The 23,114-nt window shown below is 46.1% G+C and overlaps 2 protein-coding genes across 3 annotated transcripts; one reads left to right on the top strand and one right to left on the bottom strand.

The window, feature by feature from the left end:
* Window positions 1–929: 929 nt before the first annotated feature.
* On the bottom strand, window positions 930–17,135 carry syncrip (synaptotagmin binding, cytoplasmic RNA interacting protein). 2 transcript variants are annotated; one of them, XM_066676375.1, is made up of 12 exons: window positions 16,965–17,135; window positions 13,952–14,129; window positions 11,046–11,164; window positions 10,663–10,776; window positions 10,441–10,554; window positions 9,787–9,963; window positions 9,552–9,687; window positions 9,240–9,445; window positions 8,959–9,108; window positions 7,910–8,031; window positions 7,261–7,823; window positions 930–3,074 (listed from the first exon to the last, which is right to left on the bottom strand). In XM_066676375.1, exons 2-12 carry the CDS (start codon window positions 14,115–14,117, stop codon window positions 3,049–3,051), a joined length of 1,893 nt encoding a protein of 630 aa, XP_066532472.1. In that variant the 5' UTR covers window positions 14,118–14,129; window positions 16,965–17,135; the 3' UTR covers window positions 930–3,048. The 2 variants fall into 2 exon arrangements, with proteins under 2 accessions (XP_066532472.1, XP_066532471.1); XM_066676374.1 differs by lacking the exon at window positions 930–3,074 and having other exon boundaries at window positions 7,062–7,823.
* Window positions 17,136–18,271: 1,136 nt separating this feature from the next.
* On the top strand, window positions 18,272–23,102 carry akirin2 (akirin 2). Its single transcript, XM_066677368.1, has 5 exons — window positions 18,272–19,009; window positions 20,236–20,376; window positions 20,697–20,846; window positions 21,648–21,719; window positions 21,939–23,102. The coding sequence occupies exons 1-5, from the start codon at window positions 18,844–18,846 to the stop codon at window positions 21,947–21,949; spliced, it is 540 nt and encodes a 179-aa protein (XP_066533465.1). The 5' UTR covers window positions 18,272–18,843; the 3' UTR covers window positions 21,950–23,102.
* The last annotated feature ends 12 nt before the right edge of the window (window positions 23,103–23,114 follow it).

Here is a 23,114-nt window from a genome sequence, read left to right as displayed (position 1 = left end):
AACTACACTGGTATTTCATCATCAAATCTTAAAAAAAAAAAAAACCTCACCCTCCCAGCTTCCGTTGGCAGACGGCTGTGTGTTTGAATGACTCACAATCGCCACAGAATTTGTTTCAGTAAAAAACTTTTATTTGCAAAAATTTAAAAAAAAATTATACACCATTATTTCATTTACAAACATCCTTTAAAAGAAAGAATGAGAGGATGAAGGAAACATTTCAAAACACAAACACAACCTTGAAATCCACCGTGTCTCGTAAACCCGAGCGCTCACGCTGCTAACGCTGTGATGCTGAACATGGCGCCGTGGGGCTGATGGCAGACAGCGTCAGAGTCCAAGCAAAAGCATGTAGCATTTCTAAAGGAAACTGGGAGATGAAATGGGACGTGGGAGCAGCTGCACATGAGCCTGAGCCATGCTCAATGCCAAGTGTCTGCTGGAAGGGTCTGAAGACCTCTGCCGTGGAGCAGCGGGAGGGTGGTGTGTGGTCAGTATCGACTTCACTGATGATTATGTTCCAACATTAACTCCTCGTTACAGAAGCAGTGCCAGATGAGCACTGTCCGTAAACTGACGAATGGATTTGTCGTAGCTGAAGAAGTGTGTTCTGGAAAGCTTGTCCAACCTAGCAACAGTAACTATGAAACACCACAACTTGGGTGGGGCTTATAAATATGTGGACAGGGTTTGATCAGTTTTACACAGCATGGGGGCGGTGTTTAAAATACGTCCATTTAGTTTAGGCGTCTGTAACCAGGCGGCACGTGGCGACAGGTTGTTTCTGATGTTTATGTAAACACTAAACAAGTAAACAAACAACAACAAAGATTGTTCTCCAAATGATTGACATTTTACAGCCGAGGGGAAAAAAGGCTGTTTACATTTAAAAAAAAAAAAAAAAAAAAAAAAAAAAAAAAAAAAATTATTAAGAGTCATTGATTTGAGGAGGAAAAACCTACTGAAACGTCAGGACAACGGTTTATTCTTTACATTCAAAATCAAAACATCTAAACTACAATACGACAAGTAACTGGACACCTCTGGAGATGGGGAGGGCCTCTTTTAGAGCCGAGAGGAGACAAAGGCCAAGGCTTGTTTAGACTCATCTGAGTATATCTCTCTCTCTCTCACACACACACACACATACAACAGTGTCTATAAAACTATCCCACGCTGGCGTGGCTGGCGCACTACTGGTCTCTGTGCATAAAGTGGCGCTCCGAGTGTATTTACATTAAAGTGAGGGTAAGTCTCCCGCCTCCGCTCTGAGGTAGTTAACTGACCCTTTAAAGGAGCAGTACACGCTAAACTCAACTTTCCCATTTACCGAGACTGTAGCCGATCAGCGCAGACACTGCTAGTTTAGTGACCGTGTTACTGTTAGTTTTATTAAGTTAGTGTTTTTCATATCACTTATTTGGTGACCGTGTGACTCTGACTGTATTACTGTGTTACTCAGTGACCGTGTGACTGTTACTCGATGACCGCGTTACTTGTGACAGTGTTACTTGTAACAATGTTACCGTGTTACTCAGTGACCGTGTTACTTGTGACAGTGTTACTCTGTGACCATGTTACTCTGTGACCATGTTACTCATGACAGTGTTACTCAGTGAATGTGTTACTCGTGACAGTGTTACTCGTGACAGTGTTACTCGGTTACCGTGTTACTCGGTGACCGGGTTACTCGTGACAGTATTACTCTGTGAATGTGTTACTCGTGACAATGTTACTTGCTGACCGTGTTACTCGGTGACCCTGTTACTCTGTGACCGTGTTACTGTATTACTCGGTGACCGTGATACTCCATGACCGTGCTACTCGATGACTGTGTTACTGTGTAACTATCAATTTTTCTCAGTGACTGTTATCAGTGACTGTATCCATTTTACTTGGTGGCTGCGTTACTCAGTGACGGTGTTGTGTTATTCTGTTACCTGGCAGTGATGGTGAAGTATAAGCTTCATTTTAAAGTAACTTCAGTGTGTTTTGGCCGCTCCTTCTGGTCCTCTGTCGTTAATTTTGTTAAAAGTGTCTGCGCTGATGGTGTTAACCTGGGAAAGTCAGCATGTTACAACCTTTAACTACAATAATAAACAACCAAAGTAAACCTCTCTTCCTCGAACGCCTGGCCAATCAGGATAAGAGCTTTACACGTAAAAAAAACCCCCTGCAAAATATTGGTATAAAAATTAATTCAATGTATTTACACATTTCCAATGATGCAGCTCAGAAAAAAAAACAAACTATAAAAACTAACCAAAGCAAAATGATCACGTTTTGCCTTTGCGGACTTTTATCAAACAGGGGCAGCAGGAACAGAGGGAAAAGCAGGGCTCCTGAGTTAGACTTTGAACTTGAGCCTGAAGTCTAGGACTGTCCAGCAGGCCACTGGAGTTATGTCCCGTTTTCTACATCATGTCCATCTCAGGATTGGAGGGGGTGACTACATTCTCTGTGGCAGAAAACAACGTGGTGGTTGAAAATCTGTTGTCTGTGAGGAAACAACACACTTCCAATGATGCTACATGCTACAAGCTAACACTGCTCTGAAGCACAAGCTCATTACAGAGCTGTATATCAGTAATGCTACATGCTAAAAGCTACAGCTAACACTGGTGAGCACTGGAATGACATCTGAGAGAGTGCACATTCGAACTGTTATAAACCAACGGACCAACACTGACCACACCCCTTAACTCCTCCCTGGACACGGCGCGCTGGTGTGTGTTTCTATTGGACAGGTTTGACTCGGGCTCAAGTTATCAGACTAACCCGAGAAAACGTCCCTCATCTGAATTAGATTTAATATCTGTTTAAACGAACAACTAACAAAAAGTTAAACAGTTCAAATAAAGTCGAAGCTTTTCTGCAGCGGTGATGGATGGTAACTGGTAGTTAAGGTGGCATTTAAGGTGGCAGGAGCGGTTAAATCTCTCTGTAAGGCAGGAACAGGAGTGGAACGCAGTCGTTGGGTTCTGGAGCTTACCGCTGACCTCCAGGGGGCGCTCTCTGGGTGAAAGTTTCAGGTCTCAGAGGGATCTTTCAGAACCAGCGTCCAGGCCCTTCACCTGATGTTCAGACAACAGAAGACACTCGGATTAGACGGGAATTCATCATCGGATTCACACACAAACACAGATCATCGCTGTCACGACAAAACCTCGTATCGGTCTGGGACGGGTTTACAGAACGAGTTTGAAGGATAAAGCTAATACCACACACACACACACACATACGTCAAAGTAACATTGCTTTTAATAAATCTAGACTTTTCTGGAGCATTTCTTTAGGGAGATTTTAAAAAAAAATGCACTGAAAGAGTTAAAAATATATAATACACCACAGCGTACGATGTAAATATTAAATTGTGTTTAATGTCAGTGTGCAGTAATATAAAATGTCACTAAAACGATGTCTAAAGAAGCATAATTAACATAACGTTTTGACATGACAGCGACACACACACACACACACACACACACACACAAAGTAGTGTGTTCCACAAAGTAGGATTTCAGAGTTATCCAGATGATTTTAGCCCAGTGTTGGAGTTGTCCAGGTCTTTATCTGGTTATAAGAGAAATAACAGCTTTGTGGAACACCCCCAGGGGGCGTCCTCACCTCCGCAGATAAAACAACAACAATAATAAATAAATCAAACATCAGACACTCGGATCAAAAGCATAAAGGTGAGAAAAGGAGGTAGAGAGTGAACTGTTAGCATTTCTCCACAGGCACCGAGACATGCAGCAGACATCGGGCGCCCTCAGTGGACACAAGCAGAAGTGCAACTGCTCATATGTTAAATATATTATTAATATCTGGGAGTGATAATGGGGTGTGTGTGTGAAACTAAAAGGGGTTAAACTCTTAAGATATTTTTGCCAAAGAAAAAAGGGGTGGGGATAAAAGTCCTCTAATAAAAGTCATGCCTGGTGTTTACTTCCTAAAGTCGCTTTGTTGGAAGAATTTGGGTCAGAACCACGTTCTCGGTTCATTTTCTTTTGCTGATTTTCCTTTCCCAGAGTCTTACTGGAGTTTGTTGAATGTAAAAGTCTTTATCGGTTCCGCCTCCAGAGAGACTTTTAGAGAACCAATCAGAGGTGGTGTTTACAGAAGACTGGCGCCTGGACGGGAGGAGGTCCGGATGCCGTTGTGTGTGGTTTAGGAGTTAGGTGGATAACTTGAGCCCAGAGTCAGGGACTGAGGAGTAAGACCATCCCTCAGCTCCACCCTGGGCTTAAGTTAAACTGAGGAATCCTGAGAGGAACAGCTCCCAGGTCAAAGGTGAGAATAAGTGACGTCCTCCACAGAGAACACACACTTTTTAAACATCTATTTCCTTCTCCACTGACAACCGCTGCACTCTGCTTTTCCAGTGCATTACAACCACAGAGAGAGAGAAAGCGCAGGGGTGAGAGAAGGAGAGAGAGAGAGAGAAAGCGCAGGGGTGAGAGAAGGAGAGAGAGAGAGAAAGCGCAAGGGTGAGAGAAGGAGAGAGAGAGAGAAAGCGCAAGGGTGAGAGAAGGAGAGAGAGAAAGCGCAGGGGTGAGAGAAGGAGAGAGAGAGAGAGAGAAAGCGCAGGGGTGAGAGAAGGAGAGAGAAAGCAGGGGTGAGAGAAGGAGAGAGAGAGAGAAAGCAGGGGTGAGAGAAGGAGAGAGAGAGAGAGAGAAAGCGCAGGGGTGAGAGAAGGAGAGAGAGAGAGAGAGAAAGCGCAGGGGTGAGAGAAGGAGAGAGAGAAAGCAGGGGTGAGAGAAGGAGAGAGAGAGAGAGAGAAAGCGCAGGGGTGAGAGAAGGAGAGAGAGAGAGAAAGCAGGGGTGAGAGAAGGAGAGAGAGAGAGAAAGCAGGGGTGAGAGAAGGAGAGAGAGACAGGATTAAGGGAGAGATGACAATGTGGACAAGGAATAAAAAAAGGAGTAAAATGAAGAGAGGAAAGAAAGGAGAGGGAGGAACAGAAAGAAAAGGAGTTGGAAGTTGAAGGCAGAGAGAGTTGAAAAGTGATTAATCTCTGAACCCTGAGAGATTTACTGTACTCCTCCGCACTGTGGGACGAGTAAATAACACTTCTGCTCTGGTCCCAGGACTTTAATCGTCCTCCGTCTCCTCTCAGTCCAGTCTCCTCAGGGTCAGAGTCCTGATCCGAGTCCAGTCCTGGACTGTGTGAGCGCTCACACCTGTGTGTCCTGAGTGAAAACAGAAGACACACTTGAGCACGGCGTACACCTGCTGAGTCTAGACATCTCAGGGAGCGCGGGAATAAGCAGAGGTCGAGTGTTGAAGAGTGTAGCAGTGTGTTCTCTGAGAAGGATGCGCCACTTATTTCCACAAAAACCACAGGCCACTGCACACAACAGAGCCCTCAGTTCAGGAATTTACAAACTCCAGGAACGGACTCTGGACCCGGACTCAAGCTCCGCCTCCCGCTGCAGAGAAACTGGGATTTCTACTCACTGAGAAAATCTAGACATTTTACTGAGGAACAGAGAGAGAAAGAGAGAGAGAGAGAGAGAGAGAGAGAGAGAGAGAGAGAGAGAGGAAATGGGGAGAGAACATAGGATGAAGGAGGGAGAGAGAAAAAATGAAGGAGAGAGAGATGAGAGAAAGCGCAAAAATATAGATTATATTTATATACAGATAGGTGTATATATAGAAGGAAAGAGGTGTATACAGAGAGACAGACAGATAGAGATAGACACGGACAGAGAGAGAGAGAGAGAGAGAAGGGTGGAGAGAGAGAGAGGGAGAGTGAGAGAGAGAGACAGACAGAGGGGGGCGGGGGTAAAGGGGGGGTAAACCAAACCTTGCATCGTTTTTCTTCCAGGAATTCTTTCTTTTTTTTGGTTAAAAAATTTGTGAGAAATTTGAGAGAATTTGTGAGAATTTTTGCCGAAACATGAATTTGAAACACAATTTGAGTTTTTGTACACGTGTTGCGTGTATGTTTTATTGGAGCAGACAAAACAGCAAAGAGTACAAGCCAAAAACGTAAAGCCAAAAATGATCAGGACTACAGTCCTCCTCCTTCCCCCAAAAACAAACGAGTCTCACCAGCAGAATCTTCCAGAACAAACAAATAGCCTTTTATTCTTTTCTTTTTATTTTTTTTGGTTGGGGTTTTTTATTTTCCTTTTTTTTCTTCTTTTTGTCTTTTTGGATTGAAACGTTAGTTTTTCCTCGTCATTGTTTCCTACTTAAAAACATGGAGCAGAAACTCTATAAACACACAGGAGACGACAGGTTCAGCACAGGAGGAGGAAGAGACCGCCGCGGGAGCGCTTCTCCTTCAGATTCTGATTAAAAGGAATTCAATTTGTAAAATAAATTTGGAAATGAACAAAAAAGAAAATCAATAAAACAGAAAAGGCATTTGGGAGTGTGACTGCGGCTCAAGTCCAAACGGGGCTTTAAAAATATGTACAAGAAAAAAAACTGAATTTCACCAATTTTCACACGAGAGAGAGAGAGACAAGAGAGAGTGAGTGAGACAGAGGAGAGAGAGTGACAGGAGAGAGAGAAGGAAAAAGAAGAGAAACGGGAAAACAACAGAATGAAAAAGGGAGAGTGGGAGAGAAACCGTTGTGGAGAGCTGGGCCTGGTCGGGTGAAGCCTTCATAAAAAAAAACAAAAATCCTGCTCTCCTCTCTCTCGCCTGGTGCTGGAGAAAAAGACTAGAGTGACTCCTCACCCCGAGAGAGAGAGAGAGAGAGAGAGAGAGAGAGAGAGAGAGAGAGAGAGAGAGAGAGAGAGAGAGAGAGAGAGAGAGAGAGAGAGAGAGAGTAGATGTAGAAATGGACAGGACAGAGAATGTAACAGAAGGGGGGTGACAAGGGATTAACAGGTTTTTGGAGGCAAACCAAAAAAGGTCCAATCACCCTCAATAAGATCTCATCAGATGCAATCAGATCCAACTAGACCCCATCGGATCCAATCAGAGGGTGTTGAATAAAACTGAGAAAACCAAAAACCTGTGTTTGTTTACTTGTGTTTTCTCCGGAGAGATGGAGAGACTAACCAACGAGGGAGGGAGGGGGAGGGAGAGAGAGAGAGACAGACAGAGAAGAGAGGGAAGAGAGAGAGAGACGTTCTTGGGGCCCAATCAGGTGGTGTTTATAAAAAGTGTTTAATATTATATAGTATATAAAAAAAGGAGAAAACCAAAACCCTATTTGTTTGTTTGTTTGTTGTTGTCTACTTCCACTGCGGGCCGAAGGAGTCGTGATAGAACTCCTGCGGGGTTTTGTGGCCGTAGTTACCGGAGAGGTCCCCCCCGTGCAGAGGCTGCTGAGCGATGGGTTGCGAGCCCCAGTTCTGATTAAGGATCTGCCGCCGCTTCGTTTCGGGCTGGCTGTAGGCGTCGGCTTTGCGTTTGCCGCCGACATTCGCCCCGCGAGCGCCTCGAGCACCACGTACCCCTCGGACCCTCGCCCCGCCTCTGGCTCCGCCCCCGGATCCGCCTCTGGGCCCCCGGCTGGCTCCTGCTCCTCCTCTCTGCGGGAACCCGGGGCCCGACCGCCCCCGCTGAGGCCCCGCGCCTCCTCGGCCACGACCCGGGGAGGAACCCCCTCTGGCTCCGCCCCTGACCCCGCCCCCGCGGCCTCCTCTGTGCACCGGAGGGGGGGCCTGGAAGTCGTCGTAGCCGTAGTAGGGGTCTTCGTAGCCACCACGGTAGCTGTGGTAGTCGTAGCCGTAGTAGTCATAGTAGTCGTCGTAGCCGTAGTAGTCGGGAGGGTAGGAGTAGCCGCCTCTGGCTCCGCCCCTGCCGCGCCCTCTGTTGGGCGGGGCCATGGGAGGGGGGCCGTAGTAGTAGTCGTCATACCTGTGAAGGGTAAAGGGAGAGACGTTTAGTGTTCGTTCCGCAGATCGTCGTCTTCATATCGGAGGGCGGAGTAAACGGCTACTCACACGTGGGATTTGTGCGCCTGCCGCTGGGCTTTGCGCTCCTTCCTTTTCTGGTCTGGGGGCTTTGCAAACACGATCTCGATGTTCTCTCCCTCCAGCTCTTTACCGTTCATCTCCTCCAGAGCCTGCGCAACACGATGAGAAACACCACCATCAACACACGGCTCCCTTCGTAAACACTCCCCCAACGGTGTTGGGAAACTCTAATAGGCGTCTTGCCTGTGACGTAGATGGTGGACAACTCTAGAAGCTGCACTTAATTTAATGCAAAATGAGGAAAAGGTGTGTTGTTTTTGGCTGCAATCATTCAATGTACAGTGGGACATCTGTGAACAAATGGCCCAAAGATCCCAAAATATCCAGAAAATGGACTAAATTTGTCCACTTTAAACGGGCACTTTGGAAAGGACCCTCCGCTCACTCCGTTATCTGTAGCTCATTTCACTGGCGCTTTTCCAACAATATGGGCATGTAAGGACACCAACGAAAGGTGTTCAAGAGCCTCCGTAACATGGAGGTAAACAGGGTAAGGACACTCACTTCGCCTGTTTTAGTTGGTGTTAGTTAACGTTAGCTTGACTCGCTAAACTCGGTGTCTCAGATTATACTCGGCTACGTAGCTGCATTACGGAGGTTTATAGTGTCGGATGAATTCGAGTTCGACTTAGATCACATTTACAAGAATAACGGTACCTCTACATTTGAGTTTAGCTTATTGCTAGGCTATTGTCATGAATAATGTTGGTTATTTAGCTAGATACTGTCATAACAGTCAGTCATAACGGTGTTTTACCGCGGCGTTGTTCAGCTGTTGTCCACCAGTGACGTCACGGTCGCGTTCAAGAATTTCCGTAGAGAGCTCGGGTTTTTCCGTCAATTTAATAAAATTGTCAGTTTTAAAGAAAATAGCTGCTTAATTTGCATTTTAATTCACATTTATATCTGTCAGTCACTAAAATAATGTGGAATATTCATGGAGGTGAATTAAGTGGTGCTTAGCCTTTAAGTAAAACACGAGCGTGAGATTCTCTCGTTTACAGAGTCGCTCTCACCTTGATGGCGCCGTCCCTATCCACGAAGTGAACAAAGGCGTAATCTTTCAGTTTCTTCACTCTGTCCACCTTCGCGTGCTCCCCGAACGCCTTCTCCAGTGTCTCCTCCGTCACACTGTTCGCCAGGTTCCTCACAAACAGCACCTTCACCTGAAAACAGAGTTAAAGACCGTATCATGAGCCTGCGCACACCACACACATCGCCACGAGTCAACGACAGCACTGTAATCCTCATCTCACACTTCCCCACAGATCTATCCCCCCCTCAGAGCAGTGCAGACCTTGGCCATGATCTCAGGGTCGGGGTCCTCGATGGGGTCGGCCCACTCCACCGACACCAGGGTGCCCCACACCTTCACCTTCCCGCTCATCAGCCTCCTGCGAGCCTGCGCCGCCGTCTTGTGGTCCTCGTACTCCAGGAAGCAGAAGCCACGGTTCTTCTTCTTATCGTCCGGCTGCTGGTAGAGGATCACGTCACTGAGGCCCTCTGGAGGGAGTGGGGAGGAGGAGACAGAGAGAGTGAGTGAGTATAAATGCCTCAGTGACAAGAACAAGCAGGGGCTGGGATTTCAGCTCCACCTCCGCCCACTCACCTGTGACTTTCGCAAACTCCTCTACGATCTGTTCTTTGGTTTTACTCTTGGGGATGGAGCCCACGAACAGCCTGTTGTTAGCCACAGATATACACACTCCGATGTGCTTTCCCGGGCGGATTTCACGGTTGTTACCCTGAGGAGAACGAGAGAAATAACCAGAACATCACCGAGTTGTCCGCCGGGCCCGAGAGGAAACAGAGTAAACCGGGCACGGGTTAAAGTGTAGACGCACCAGTTTGACCGCCTCCTGCGCCGCGTCTTTAGTGCAGAACGTGACGAAGGCGTATCCTCGGTTTAATCCCGTCAGAGGGTCCATCATCAGCCGCAGGTCCCAAATGGGTCCGGCTTTCTCAAACAGAGGAACCAGCTCATCCTCAAACAGGTCCCGGGGGATTTTACCCACGAAAATCTGTGGTTACACACACACACATACACGTATAACACATGAGCGCACTCAATTTCAGAATCTCAGCAGCACTGTGACGTAAAGATGTCCTCAAACAAACAACGGCTCTGTTCTGAGGCTTTTTCCGGTCAGATCTTAGCAGTGAGCTGCCATCGTAACAAACGTCACTCCAGGACAGATACACATCATCATCAGAAAAGCCTTCAGAAAGTGCCTCGACCGTATCCCCTTCATAAACAGGGAGAAACCCTCCTTTCACTCACGATACAACAGCAGACACTGGTAATTAACAGGAAGGCATCAGACAGTAGACAAGCTGTTTATTAAGAACTTAAAGCTCTAACACAACCTTCTCCTGACCTTTATATCAGGTTCATACCAGGCTCCGGGGCCCAGACGTGTCTCTGATTCTGAATGAGGGAAATAGTTACTCAGAGTGAAGCAGGATTCAGAGCTAAATCCAGGAAGAGAGAGTGTTACCTCCGTGCCGATGCCGGGCTGATTGCCGGTGTACACGGACTCTGGTGGAGGACCACCGTATTTGCGCTGTCCCGTCGTCACATCGAGAGTGTAATCCGTCCTGTCCAACAGAGCCTACGCAAATACAACCGTGTTTACTCAGGAATTACCACAATTAATACGTGCTAATAAAAGAGCAACTAACATTTAAAAAACAGGAGGTTAAAAATTATCACATCCTACTTTGATTTTTGTTTCGTCTGGTCCTTTGCTTGTGGTGGGTTCTGCAGCTTTGGATCCCTGCTTCTCTCTCTGTCGATACGTCTTCATCACACCGCAGAGGAACGCGCTTTTATTCTGACGGAGCGAGAGAGAGAGAGAGAGAGAAAAATGTTTAAACTGTACAAGCTTCACTTAACACCAAAGTTTCTATATTAGTGCTATTCCATATTAAGTTTCTATATTACACACACACTTCTCGCTCTTGTAGAGCTGGTTTCACAGACAGGAACTAAGCCTAGTCCCAGACTATATCCTCCCTTCAGTGGAAAATCAGTGTAGTCCAGGACTAGGCTTAATCCCTGTCTGTGAACGCAGCTGTGTAAGACGTGCTGAAGCTCTCTCACCTGGACATGAGACAGGTCACTCTCTTTGAACTGGAGGAGAACCTGCAGAGCTCCTTCCTCATTGAACTCCTTCAAGGCTTCGATGGCCCTTTCATCCAGATCACTGTGTGCTATGAGACCTGCAGAACAACACACACACACACACACACACACACACACACATTACACTCTGCGTTCAGCAGCGACACAGAGGAGCTGGTTCAGCGAAGGACCTCTCCGTCCCATTTACGACACAAAGACAGTCACTTAAGGCGGTAAAAATCAGGAGCACGACTACAATCCTGTACTTTACTCAGCGATGATCAGATCAGGCTTAAAAGAACACTACGGAACATTTTTACCTTCAAACTACAGCTTCAAACCATTGAGACGCTCCACTAAGCTGTAATCGGGAGAATGAAGCTCCTTTCGTTGATATTCCAGGCTCAGCCCAGCAGAAACCGCACTATGTAACTTTTGGAAGGAGGTAGGAAAGTACACACTCCCTCTCCACACGTTTCAGTACAGTGCCTTAAACATTAACAATTGCAGTAGGGGGCAGTAAAACAGATCCCACAGAGTTTTAATTAAAAATCGGTTTAACTCCGTGTACGTTCGGATTAAGAGCGTCAAAAAACAGTGCTCTTTCTGAACAGATTTGGATCCCCAATATCCAAACACACTAAAAACTCCACCACATGCAGAACACACACTGCTGCAGCTACTAGCACTGTGTGGTCGTCGCGTACGATAGGCCTGTGAACAGAGGCAGCGATACCGCCGAGAAACAAACAGCTTTAAGTAGAACTCTGGGACGTTTGATATTCCTTTATTCCTTTATTCTGTCACACACTTTTTCAATCCTGAAAATGAGCACAAGAGTCCTGTGACAGATCAGAGCGGCTGTGCCCTGGAGACTGACCGACGACGGCTTCGGGGAGGAGGAGGAGGAGGAGACCAACTGCTGTTTCAGCTGTGACAGCTCTGGACGATACGAGCACAAATCAATATCACGATTAACTGAACATTTGACCTCGATTACGATTAAACGAAGCAGTATTTAGTTGTTGTTTGTCTCTCAGTTCCCTGTCGAGGCTCGTGCTGTAAACACACTCCAGTGTTAAAGGTGGGGTGTGTGTCTCTGATGCGGCTGGGAGCTCCGTCTCTGCGTCTGAGCCGTGCTCTGTTCGTATTCGGTGTGTGATTGTGTTCAGTGTGAAACAGACCGGGGGATTCACTTCGGTCTGAAACTGGTTTTTCTTTGTGTTTGCGTTCGGTGTCTTCACTAAAGTCAGAACACGTCCAAACCACAGACGCAGCGTTTCTCTTTGCTATGAGCTCCAGTCGCTCGGTCCGCCTCCGTGTTTAGGTTCTCCTCCGTGTGGCTGATTGGACGGGGCAGAGTTACGTGACCACGGCGCGGTAGTGTGTGTTTAAGGGACGGTTCATGAACACACAGCAGGGACGTATTCACAGAATTAACAAAGAACAACAGAACTATAATCGATTCAGGTGGGATTGCATCAATTAGCTCTGAATGTCAATTATTTTGATTTTAATTTTGAGTTCATACAAAGTGCTCTGTCTAATGTCACACCCCTGATAATTACACACAGCCATTAAGCAGCATTCTTAACTGTCTCAAGCCCTGAAACCCAGCATCAGATCCGGTTAAAATCTAAAAGGTGAAGTGAGTTGAGGCGTTAAGAACCTAATACACATCACCTGTCTCTCTCTCCCCCTCTGGACAGCTGCTGCTATTGTTACACCAAATGCCCAGCTGGCTTCAGCCTAAAGCCCCCAACAAACCTCCACCCCCACCCCAAATAAACTCAAAACCACACCCCCAAATGAGCCAAAAAACAATCCTTGGACACACATCTAACCCCTGGGGACATTATCAAAGAGCACAGCCCCCCACCTGCCTCCAGTCCTTGGCAATAACGCTCTAATCCCCAGGAAGGTCTTCTCTTTATCCACAGCAAAGCCTCCATTCAGCCCCAGCTCCAGGAGGCTGTCGTTCCTCAGGTCTATATCACACATTTGTAAACTCTTTAAAATCATTTTTCAATCAGCTAAAAATATATATTTAAAGATACTCCTCACAATAATCATTTATCCCAGTGGTTGATACGGAGCTAATATATATACAGTAATTTAATTTAATGGTGTTTAAGAGCTCCGGAACTGGAAGCTCTGGGCTGAGAGGGCGGGTCAGAATGGGCTCAGGGACAGCTCAGAAGACAACCTCCAAAAACCCCAAATAGTTTGAGGTTTGGACGCCCCTGCAGGGGACGAGAGCCGAGAGGCGGCCAGCAACTACACGTTAGCATACTGTCCACAAAACTGCACTGAGGACCACTGTCCTAAACAGCACCCAGGTGCCAACAGAGCAGAGAGAGAGCAGCAGAGAGCCCCCACATGCCACTGCTAGGGGCAAAAATGCTAGCTGTAAGATCAGGGGAGAGAGCTCCCACGCCCTGCCGTGATTCTAACGGTGTCCGGATGCAGGATGTCACCACAGAGGACACACTCCTCGACTCCCAGCAGAGCTTTAGAGGATGACTGCGCTGAAGGAGGAACATCAACGTATCATTACATCTGACTGGTTCTGTACATCGTGAGCTAGGTTTAATCCCACAAACAAAACAAAAAATCCAACAAAACAGAACCAAGAGAAAATCTCTTAAAAGACAAAAGCCTGTGTCATTTTCTCTACACAGTTTCAGAGCTCATTCTCCACCACACACACGGAGACGGGGTCAGGACAGTGGACAGTAGCATTAAACACAAGCAGTATGTGAGCTTTCAGGAAGAAAGAAAGAAAGACCCTACAGTTTTATAAGCAATTAATATTTCAGGAGAGGTCCAAGAGTAAGAGAGCTGTACAGTCAGACTTTAAAAATACTCTTCTATTCTTAGCTTACCTGCTATGTATATTTCATCCAGCTTTTCAGCCACTTTCTCTGGTAACCCGGAGTCCAGTAGAGCCTGGAAGTGCTCAGAGCGGGTGACTGCAGCCGACGTGTCCATCGATGCCGACGTGTCCATCGATTCCTCCGTGCCGTTCCCATTTACATGCTCTGTTTCCATGCCGCCAGAAATCTGCTCAAAGGCAATGGAGACAAATTGGTGTCAGACGGTCTTTGATGGGGACAGTGGACAGAAATATCAGATCTGCTCTAAACCCAGTTAAACAGGACCAACTCTGCCCTAAACCCAGTTAAACGGGACCAACTCTGCCCTAAACCCAGTTAAACAGGACCAACTCTGCTCTAAACCCAGTTAAATGCTACCAAAAGTGGCTTAAATGCAAAAATTCCCTGGTCCACATTCATCATGGAGAGTTGAGGTGTGTTAGCATCAGAAAACACAGTAGGGTTCACACACTGCACTGAAATTAACACCAGTTTACAGCAGTAACTATGCACTAAAGAGTGAATGAATATGAACAGAAGCACCATGTTGAGCTGTAATCATATGTAAATACTCTGTTGGACAGGAAAAGCAGCTCAGTGAAAAAGTAAACAATCCTTGAACAGCAAAACAGAGACGTGTGACATTCAACAGCCCCAAAACACCAATCGTGATTAATGTCCAGAGGGAACCGACAGGTAACCGGAGCCCAAACCCAAGCCTGGCCAACAGGACGACCGCCGATGAACTGTATGGGACCACCCTTAACTTTCAGCTCTGGTTATACAGCTAGGTTTCACAAAAACTCAGTTTAACAGGACAACCAAAGCCTAAACTCAAGCCTGCCCCATTGATACTGGACAGTCCTCAACTTTGTGTCTGAGATCAGTTGGTCGTTTTCAGTCGGGTTACTCCACAGAGAGGTCAGCTGAGCCTGTTAACCCGTCACAAAAGATCAGGATCACCCAGCTTTCCTTCCACTGAACAGGCTTGAGCTTGGGCTTAACTTATCTGGCTCAAATGATTCAAGCTAACAGAGAAGTCAAAGGATAATTTAAAATGTCTCTCTTCCCCATAAACGTCGAGTGCACCTGGCTCTACTTGTTTAAGCCGAAAGGGCACAAGTGAAGACGCTTTAATAAACACGTCTGGCTTTATTTCACCCTAAAGCCGGAGAGATGAGAGATTCAGACGCAGTGTGGAAGGAGGACAGCTGTAAACGACACCTCTTCAGACTCTGAGTGAAACCGAAGGTGAGGAGCACGGCAAATCTGCTTTAACTTGGACTTAGTGGTCATATGTTTGTTTGGTGAACTCTGTAAAATAAATAAAATAATAGAGGTTTCTCTTACACACGGATTACGATTTATCTGGTAATCCAATCACACCACAACTGTAACCACCATCTAAAATTATTCTGAGCTAGTTACCTTCGTTCAATCCTGGATTACTTAATCTAACTTAAAATGGCAGGTCAAAGATTAAACTGTTGATCTCTGGCCTGTTAATCCATGCTTTAAATTAAGTGGTGCATATGGGGTTTAAAATAAACATACGATTAACAAACCTCCGACTACCCCTCAGACGTTTCTGTTTCATCCACACGCTTAAACTCCCACAACAGCCCAAATGTAAAATATATATATTTTGATGTCACAATAAACAACCTTACACACACACACTCTTCCATGGACCACGCATTAGCTAAGCTCCACCCATTTTGTGATCTCCTACTTCCTGAATATACAGCATCTACTAAATATATCAAGCGCTGTGTCTACGAGTGGGCGGAGCATCTGTATGACACTAAACCTACAGCCACACTATTATTGACCACTACTGGTCTGTCATGGCACTCCACATATTTCTTGTGGACGAGTCCAGTGCCTGGATCTTAGACGTTGCAGACCTCTGTTTGAACAGATGAACTGCCGTCGTTTGGTTCTGATGCGTGTCCACGCTGTAATGTATTTGCATAAAGTACTGAGAAAGGGGCGGTGAGGCTTACACCCCCGACTCAAAGTCAGAACTCAGTTTCCGGAAAAACACCGTCACTCAATCGTAAAATTCCCCCAAGGGAACTGAAGGCAGCATGTTTTTAGCCTGGATTGCCTTTTGATGCGGCAGCCAATCAGAACACAGCTCATCTACATATCAGTCCAGTAAGAATAACTAAAGGATTGAAGCAAAGCTGAATAAATTATTTACAATGAGGAGAATGGAGTTAATTAAAAATGCATTGTTGTTAATTTACTGCCCAACTACAAATACCACTACTATCTATCTAAATATAACACTACCAATAACAGCAATGCAGCTTTAAATTAAAGGTTTGTTTATTTAGACACAAAATCTAGGATCTCCGCGTTCCACCTTAAATTGTGCAGCAGTAAGCGTTTCATTCTGCGACTTTACATCAAGGCTGTTCATTGGGAGAGAGAAGTGGCTGGTTTAGATGTGTTAAACTGAATTTAATCCTTCTCACCGTTCCACCTTAAATTGTGCAGTTCCCTTACGGGGCCTTTCATTAAGAGTTAAAACACGCATTAGGAAATATAGCTACTTATTACACTGAATTTAGCTTAAGAACTATCATTTCCACCTTAAATCGTCAATAGTTGATCTTACGTTCCGACCCCTTGCGTTACTAAACCCGGACAAATAAAATTGAATTTAGATGTTTGTTATGACCGTGCCTCCTTAAATGGCGCAGCAATTATATACACAAGGGCTAGTTAAACATACACACAGCGCATGTAAAACTTATTTTTCCACCTTAAATGCTGCAGCGGTTAACGGTGCGTTAAGTCAAACTAGTCTAATTCAAAATAAAAAACCAAAAAAAACGGCTTCTTGTTACGAACTCTCAATTCCACCTTAAATAGCACGGCGGTAACATTACAGCGCCTATCCGTTTAAGGTGGACCGAAGAGTTGGAAGTCGCTGCGGTCAGGAGCCGGCCTCCTTCCCCGTGCACATTGTTAGACACTCAGGTAGAGAAAGAGAGAAAAGCACCGTACTCACCCTCACTCCCTCCGCCGCACAGACGCGTGTGTACCTGCACAGGTGTGTTAAGGTGTGGAAGCTGGGTTTGAGGGGCTCTGCTGGAGTTTAATTCAGTAATAAAGAGGTTAAACCCCGCTCCGCCGTTCAGCGCACAGCGAGTGAACGCAAAATGGCGGCCAGCGGATCACGCTGGAGAGATACGGGGACGCACGGGGACGCGCGCAGGGGCCTGGCTGCAGGGGCGGGGCTAATTAACAACAAAAGCATTATTTATATTTCAGCGGATTAAACAATATTTAATGATCTTTTTTGCTCTCTATCGTTATAATACTATATCTGTACATGTTTATTTGATATCTTTATTTTTTCTTTTTTTATCATAGAGTTAACCATATTTGATTTTGTTTATTTTATTCATTATTTTTATTGAGGGTGCCTTTATCAGACATGTTTCACCATGTATGACTGTGTATATGTGACAAATAAACTTTGATTTGATTTTACTGATTTAATTTACACCATTTTGGAACATTCAGAAAAATGTATAAAGAGCAACCACCAAAGGGTTGGACCGTGAACCCCTTTGTGCCACTCCACATGTTACAGTGAAAGTTTAAGGAGCTCAGGAGGAATCTGATTGGGTGTAGGACAAGGCCAGACACCACGGCTGAATGTGAAAGACCTTCGAGACCTCAGACGGCAGAACATAAGAAACCCTCATGCTACAGCCACATGGGCTGGGGAATATTTTTTTAAACACACTTTAACATAATACAAAACACTGGAGTGGGGGTGGTATTCCACCAAGCGCGGTTCCTCCGTTTAGACAGATAACTTAAGCCCAAACAGAGCTGAGGGACATTCCTATTGGACAGTCCTCAAATCTGAGGTTAAGTTAACGGAGAAATCCTGCTGTCTGTAACACGCCCCTGCGGTTCAGTCTAAAATCAAATCACAGATGTTTTTACTGATTTTTACAAAATGTTTTTCTCTTTATTTTTAATATTTTAATCATCTTTTAGTTTTTAACAACAACGTATTTACTTCAGTATTTAAATAACAATAATCATTAATAAATATAAATTGTTACAAATACTTTTCAGTACTGTTAATATCATAACTATTACTATCACAAATACTAATACTACTATTAATTATTAACACTAATATGCTTTGTATTGTTGTGTATATATTAATTAATTACATATTTATTCAGCGTCACAACGATATTTTTAAAATATTTGTTAAATAAAGTGAAAAAAAAAGTATATTAAATCTTAAATGTAGTATAGTGTGTTATGATACAAGTGAGAAACTAAAGTGTGGTGGCTTTTAACGCCTAAATATGCTATAAAATGTATATTTGTGCAACTGTTTACAACCAACTGTTTTCAAACAATTACAATCAGCCGGAAAGAACCAATAGAGACATTTAAACTGAGGGGAACACGGGGTTGTAGTTTCTTAGTCTCACGACAGTCATTAGATTCCATTACAAGAGGTAGCGATAGGACTACAAATCCCAGGTTACGCGCATGCGCAGAGCGTCGCCAGGGCTTTAATGTTTAGTTTCATGGCCGGTCTGTGAGATTTAGAGGCGACGGACGGTTGGCTCCGAGGACAATCCGAGTTCATCCGAGTGCTGGAGGCTTGGAACGTGCAATATTTGAGATCAGGAAGGTTTATAAGAACTGTAGTCTCTGTTCGGATGCGGTTTTAAGCGATAAAGGAGATCGTAGGAGAGTAAAAACGACATTAATTGTTCCCCGCCCAGGCGAGCGATAGAGAGGAAGGACCGGAGCCCCGGTGGCGGAACAAGCGACATTTACGCAGGTTAAACCTCTCTGAGCGCGGATTAGAGGTTGATTTCGACCCTTGGCTTCCAGGAAAAGGCACCATGGCGTGTGGAGCCACTCTAAAACGGACTATGGACTGGGACCCGGTCCTGAATCCTTCGTCGCCGAAACGGAGGCGCTGTGCTCCGGTCTCTCCGGCCGCTTCCCCACAGAAATACCTCCGCATGGAGCCCAGCCCTTTCGGGGAGGTGTCCACACTCACTACAGGTTAACACTCAATATGTCTGCTTTAACATCACAACAAACGGCAAGAAAACGCAGCGAGCCGACTGTTACTTCCTTAAAGAGAGTCTCACTAATACAGAACATCGGTAAATCTGTAGGGGCCATGGGGTAGTTGTAGGGAGCTTGGTGGTGATTTAGGGGCCATGGGGTAGTTGTAGGGGCCATGGGGTAGTTGTAGGGAGCTTGGTGGTGATTTAGGGGCCATGGGGTAGTTGTAGGGGCCATGGGGTAGTTGTAGGGAGCTTGGTGGTGATTTAGGGGCCATGGGGTAGTTGTAGGGAGCTTGGTGGTGATTTAGGGGCCATGGGGTAGTTGTAGGGAGCTTGGTGGTGATTTAGGGGCCATGGGGTAGTTGTAGGGGCCATGGGGTAGTTGTAGGGAGCTTGGTGGTGATTTAGGGGCCATGGGGTAGTTGTAGGGAGCTTGGTGGTGATTTAGGGGCCATGGGGTAGTTGTAGGGACCGTGGGGTAGTTGTAGGGGCCATGGGGTAGTTGTAGGGACCGTGGGGTAGTTGTAGGGGCCGTGGGGTAGTTGTAGGGGCCATGGGGTAGTTGTAGGGAGCTTGGTGGTTATTTAGGGGCCATGGGGTAGTTGTAGGGAGCTTGGTGGTTATTTAGGGGCCATGGGGTAGTTGTAGGGAGCTTGGTGGTGATTTAGGGGCCATGGTGTAGTTGTAGGGACCGTGGGGTAGTTGTAGGGACCGTGGGGTAGTTGTAGGGACCGTGGGGTAGTTGTAGGGGCCATGGGGTAGTTGTAGGGAGCTTGGTGGTGATTTAGGGGCCATGGGGTAGTTGTAGGGACCGTGGGGTAGTTGTAGGGGCCATGGGGTAGTTGTAGGGAGCTTGGTGGTGATTTAGGGACCGTGGGGTAGTTGTAGGGAGCTTGGTGGTGAGTTGTAGGGGCCGTGGGTTAGTTGTAGGGAGCTTGGTGGTGAGTTGTAGGGGCCGTGGGTTAGTTGTAGGGAGCTTGGTGGTGAGTTGTAGGGGCCGTGGGTTAGTTGTAGGGACCGTGGTGATATAGAACAGAACCAGTGGTTCGTGTTCTCCTCGGAGTGTGGTGGTGTTACATTCGCTGCAGTTTGAAACGTGAGACGGAGCGTCACATCCCTCCGGAGGAAGCTCATCGGAGACTGAAAAGAGAAGTGTGGCCGAAGGCTCGGCTTGTCCTCGTCGTGTCTGAGGTGTGTGACTGTTTTTGTCTCCCACAGAGCAAATCCTCTTCAACATAAAGCAGGAGTACAAACGGATGCAGAAGAGGCGACACCTGGAGAGTTTTCAGGCCTCGGACTCCTGCGGCTCCCTCGACTCTCAGCCCAGCTCCTCCGTCTCCACGCACTCTGTGCTCACAGGTAACAACCCCGCCTTCACGACCTCGCACCTCTGACACGGAGGGGTTCTGGAGGACAGCGGGTGTACTGTAGATTTCTCTGTGGTGGAGGTGAACGCAACCAGGCGTCTCCATCCAGCTTTATACTCTCTCTCCACCTCCATCACAGCCTTCCCTTTAAAAAACGGGCTGTGTCTCAAATCACTACCTGTGTGGGTTTTGAAATGTCCCCACAGTCTCACACACTTAGTGTGTTATATCTGTAATAGGAGTGTACATGTTTGTGTGTGTGTGTGTCATATACGACCAGTTGTATTTATTTAGTGTGTGTGTGTGTTTCAGGTTTATCTGCTGGATGTTCGTCTCCGTCTCGGAAAGAGCAGCCGTTGTTCACCCTGAAGCAGGTCGGACTCATCTGTGAGCGGCTGCTGAAGGAGAGAGAGGAGAAAATCAGAGAGGAATATGAAGAAACACTGACCACTAAACTCGCAGGTACACACACACACACACACACACACACACACACTCTGGTGTGTAGTTGGGATATACCTGCTGTAAATTAGTCAGATTTAGCTTCATGTCGGTTGTTCACTTGGTTCCTAAGGCAATGACAGCGATGTCTGAATCTCTCTGCAGAGTCCAGTGAACTGAATGACCTTAGTGCCCCCCCCCACTCCCTCGTCTCCACAGAGGAACACAGTTCTGTTTCTTAATGAAACGTCTGTGACCCGCTTTGGTCCAAACCCCACGAGCCCCACAGCAGTGTTCTCCCCCTGTGTAAACAGCCCCTGTTCAGAACGCCCGCTTTCAGCACCTGTTCCTTTAAATGATAATGAGCCGCTCGCTGTTCACCCCGACCCCGAGCGCACAGCAGTGAGGAGCGAGGAGCAGAAGCTCTGGTTTTTAGCCGTTTTCACTCTGTTCTCTTTCTTCTCCGTTTTTACTCAGTGCTCTTATTTCTCCGCGCTCGTTGTGTCTGTTTTGCTGAGTTTAACCTCGTCTCTGCGCTCTCACATAAACACGGGTCCAGCGCTGTGATTGGACAGACTCTGACGAGGGGGCGGGGCCATTCTAAAGTCTCTGCACTTGACGTCAGAAGCGGAGCAGAATCAGAACGACTCGTTTTACTTGCACAGAGAACTGACTGGGGTCTTGTTTCACAGTGTGAGGGTTGGTGGGCTCCAGATGAACACTTTAATGTGAAATTACAGTTTAATGCAGATGTGTTTCAGTAGAAGATCTGCTAATGTTGATGTGCTCTGTCTGATGTGTGCTGTGTTTGTTCCTCTCCAGAACAGTACGATGCGTTTGTGAAGTTCACTCATGATCAGTTAATGCGGCGGTTTGGAGAGCAGCCGGCCAGCTGTGAGTTCAGCTCTGTTCTTCTCTCTCTCTCTAAATCCAAACCCTGAGTCCAGGTCCAGGCCGGGGTTTTAAAATGACAGCTGGAGGGACACTACCTGACGTTCTGGGCGGCCATTTAAAATTTTTTAAAAAGAGTTATTAATTTATCACGGTTCACGGTTAGAACTGCTCTCGCAACATTCTTTAACTAACTCTCTCTCTCTCTCTCTCTCTCTATAGATGTGTCATGATTGGTTCGGAGGTTCCAGTTGCTGCTGTTGGTGTTTTTGCGGTCGCCGTTACAGTGCAGTTCAACTGTCAGCGAAGCCCCGCACTCTTTCACTCGGCCCAGGCACAGAGTCTGTGTCTCTCTCTCTCTCTCTCTCTCGAGTGCTTCCTGCCGTAAACAGAGTACATTAACCTTGTTTTTTTTTTCTTGTAAAACCCTTCAGATGTTGCCTCTGGGTTTTTTTTTTTATTTAAATTTTATATTGTTTTTATAAATATTAAAATGACAGATATTTAAGTTTGATTTTCCGCTTGTTGCCTTTAATAACGTCACACAAGGTTCATCTCCCACGGTTTTATTAAATATACAAATATTCTTTTCTTTATTTGAAAAAGTAACCTGCTCATGTGAAGTGACAAATATTGTACCGCGTGTGTGTGTGTGTGTGTGTGTGTGAGAGAGAGAGAGGCTGTGTGTGTGTGTGTGAGAGAGATAGAGAGAGAGGCTGTGTGTGTGTGTGTGAGAGAGATAGAGAGAGAGGCTGTGTGTGTGTGTGTGTGTGAGAGAGAGAGAGAGAGAGGCTGTGTGTGTGTGTGAGAGAGAGAGAGAGAGGCTGTGTGTGTGTGTGTGTGTGAGAGAGAGAGAGGCTGTGTGTGTGAGAGAGAGAGAGAGGCTGTGTGTGTGTGTGAGAGAGAGAGAGAGGCTGTGTGTGTGTGTGTGAGAGAGAGGCTGTGTGTGTGTGAGAGAGAGAGGCTGTGTGTGTGTGTGTGTGTGAGAGAGAGAGAGGCTGTGTGTGTGTGTGTGTGTGAGAGAGAGAGAGAGAGAGGCTGTGTGTGTGTGTGAGAGAGAGGCTGTGTGTGTGTGAGAGAGAGAGGCTGTGTGTGTGTGTGTGTGTGTGTGTGTGAGAGAGAGAGAGAGAGAGAGAGAGAGATTGTGTGTGTGAGAGAGAGATTGAGGGTGAGAGACAGCGGTCAATAACAGGACGTTGTAGCTCTGAGGACTTTTATCGTTGTAAAAAATAAACATGCACCTGGGGTCTCCTCAGGATTTTCTCATGTACAAATAATCATTCAGATTTTATCTTTGTTTTTATTTTTTCATATTTCTCCTGCATTATGGTTTTAAGCTCCTGTACTTTGGACTTTTATGTTGAGAAAATATTAAAATAAATTGTTTACGTTATCATT

This window comes from Hoplias malabaricus, chromosome 7 (genome assembly GCF_029633855.1).
Source record: "Hoplias malabaricus isolate fHopMal1 chromosome 7, fHopMal1.hap1, whole genome shotgun sequence".
Taxonomy (NCBI): domain Eukaryota; kingdom Metazoa; phylum Chordata; class Actinopteri; order Characiformes; family Erythrinidae; genus Hoplias; species Hoplias malabaricus.
This window is presented reverse-complemented; position numbering and strand designations above follow the sequence as displayed.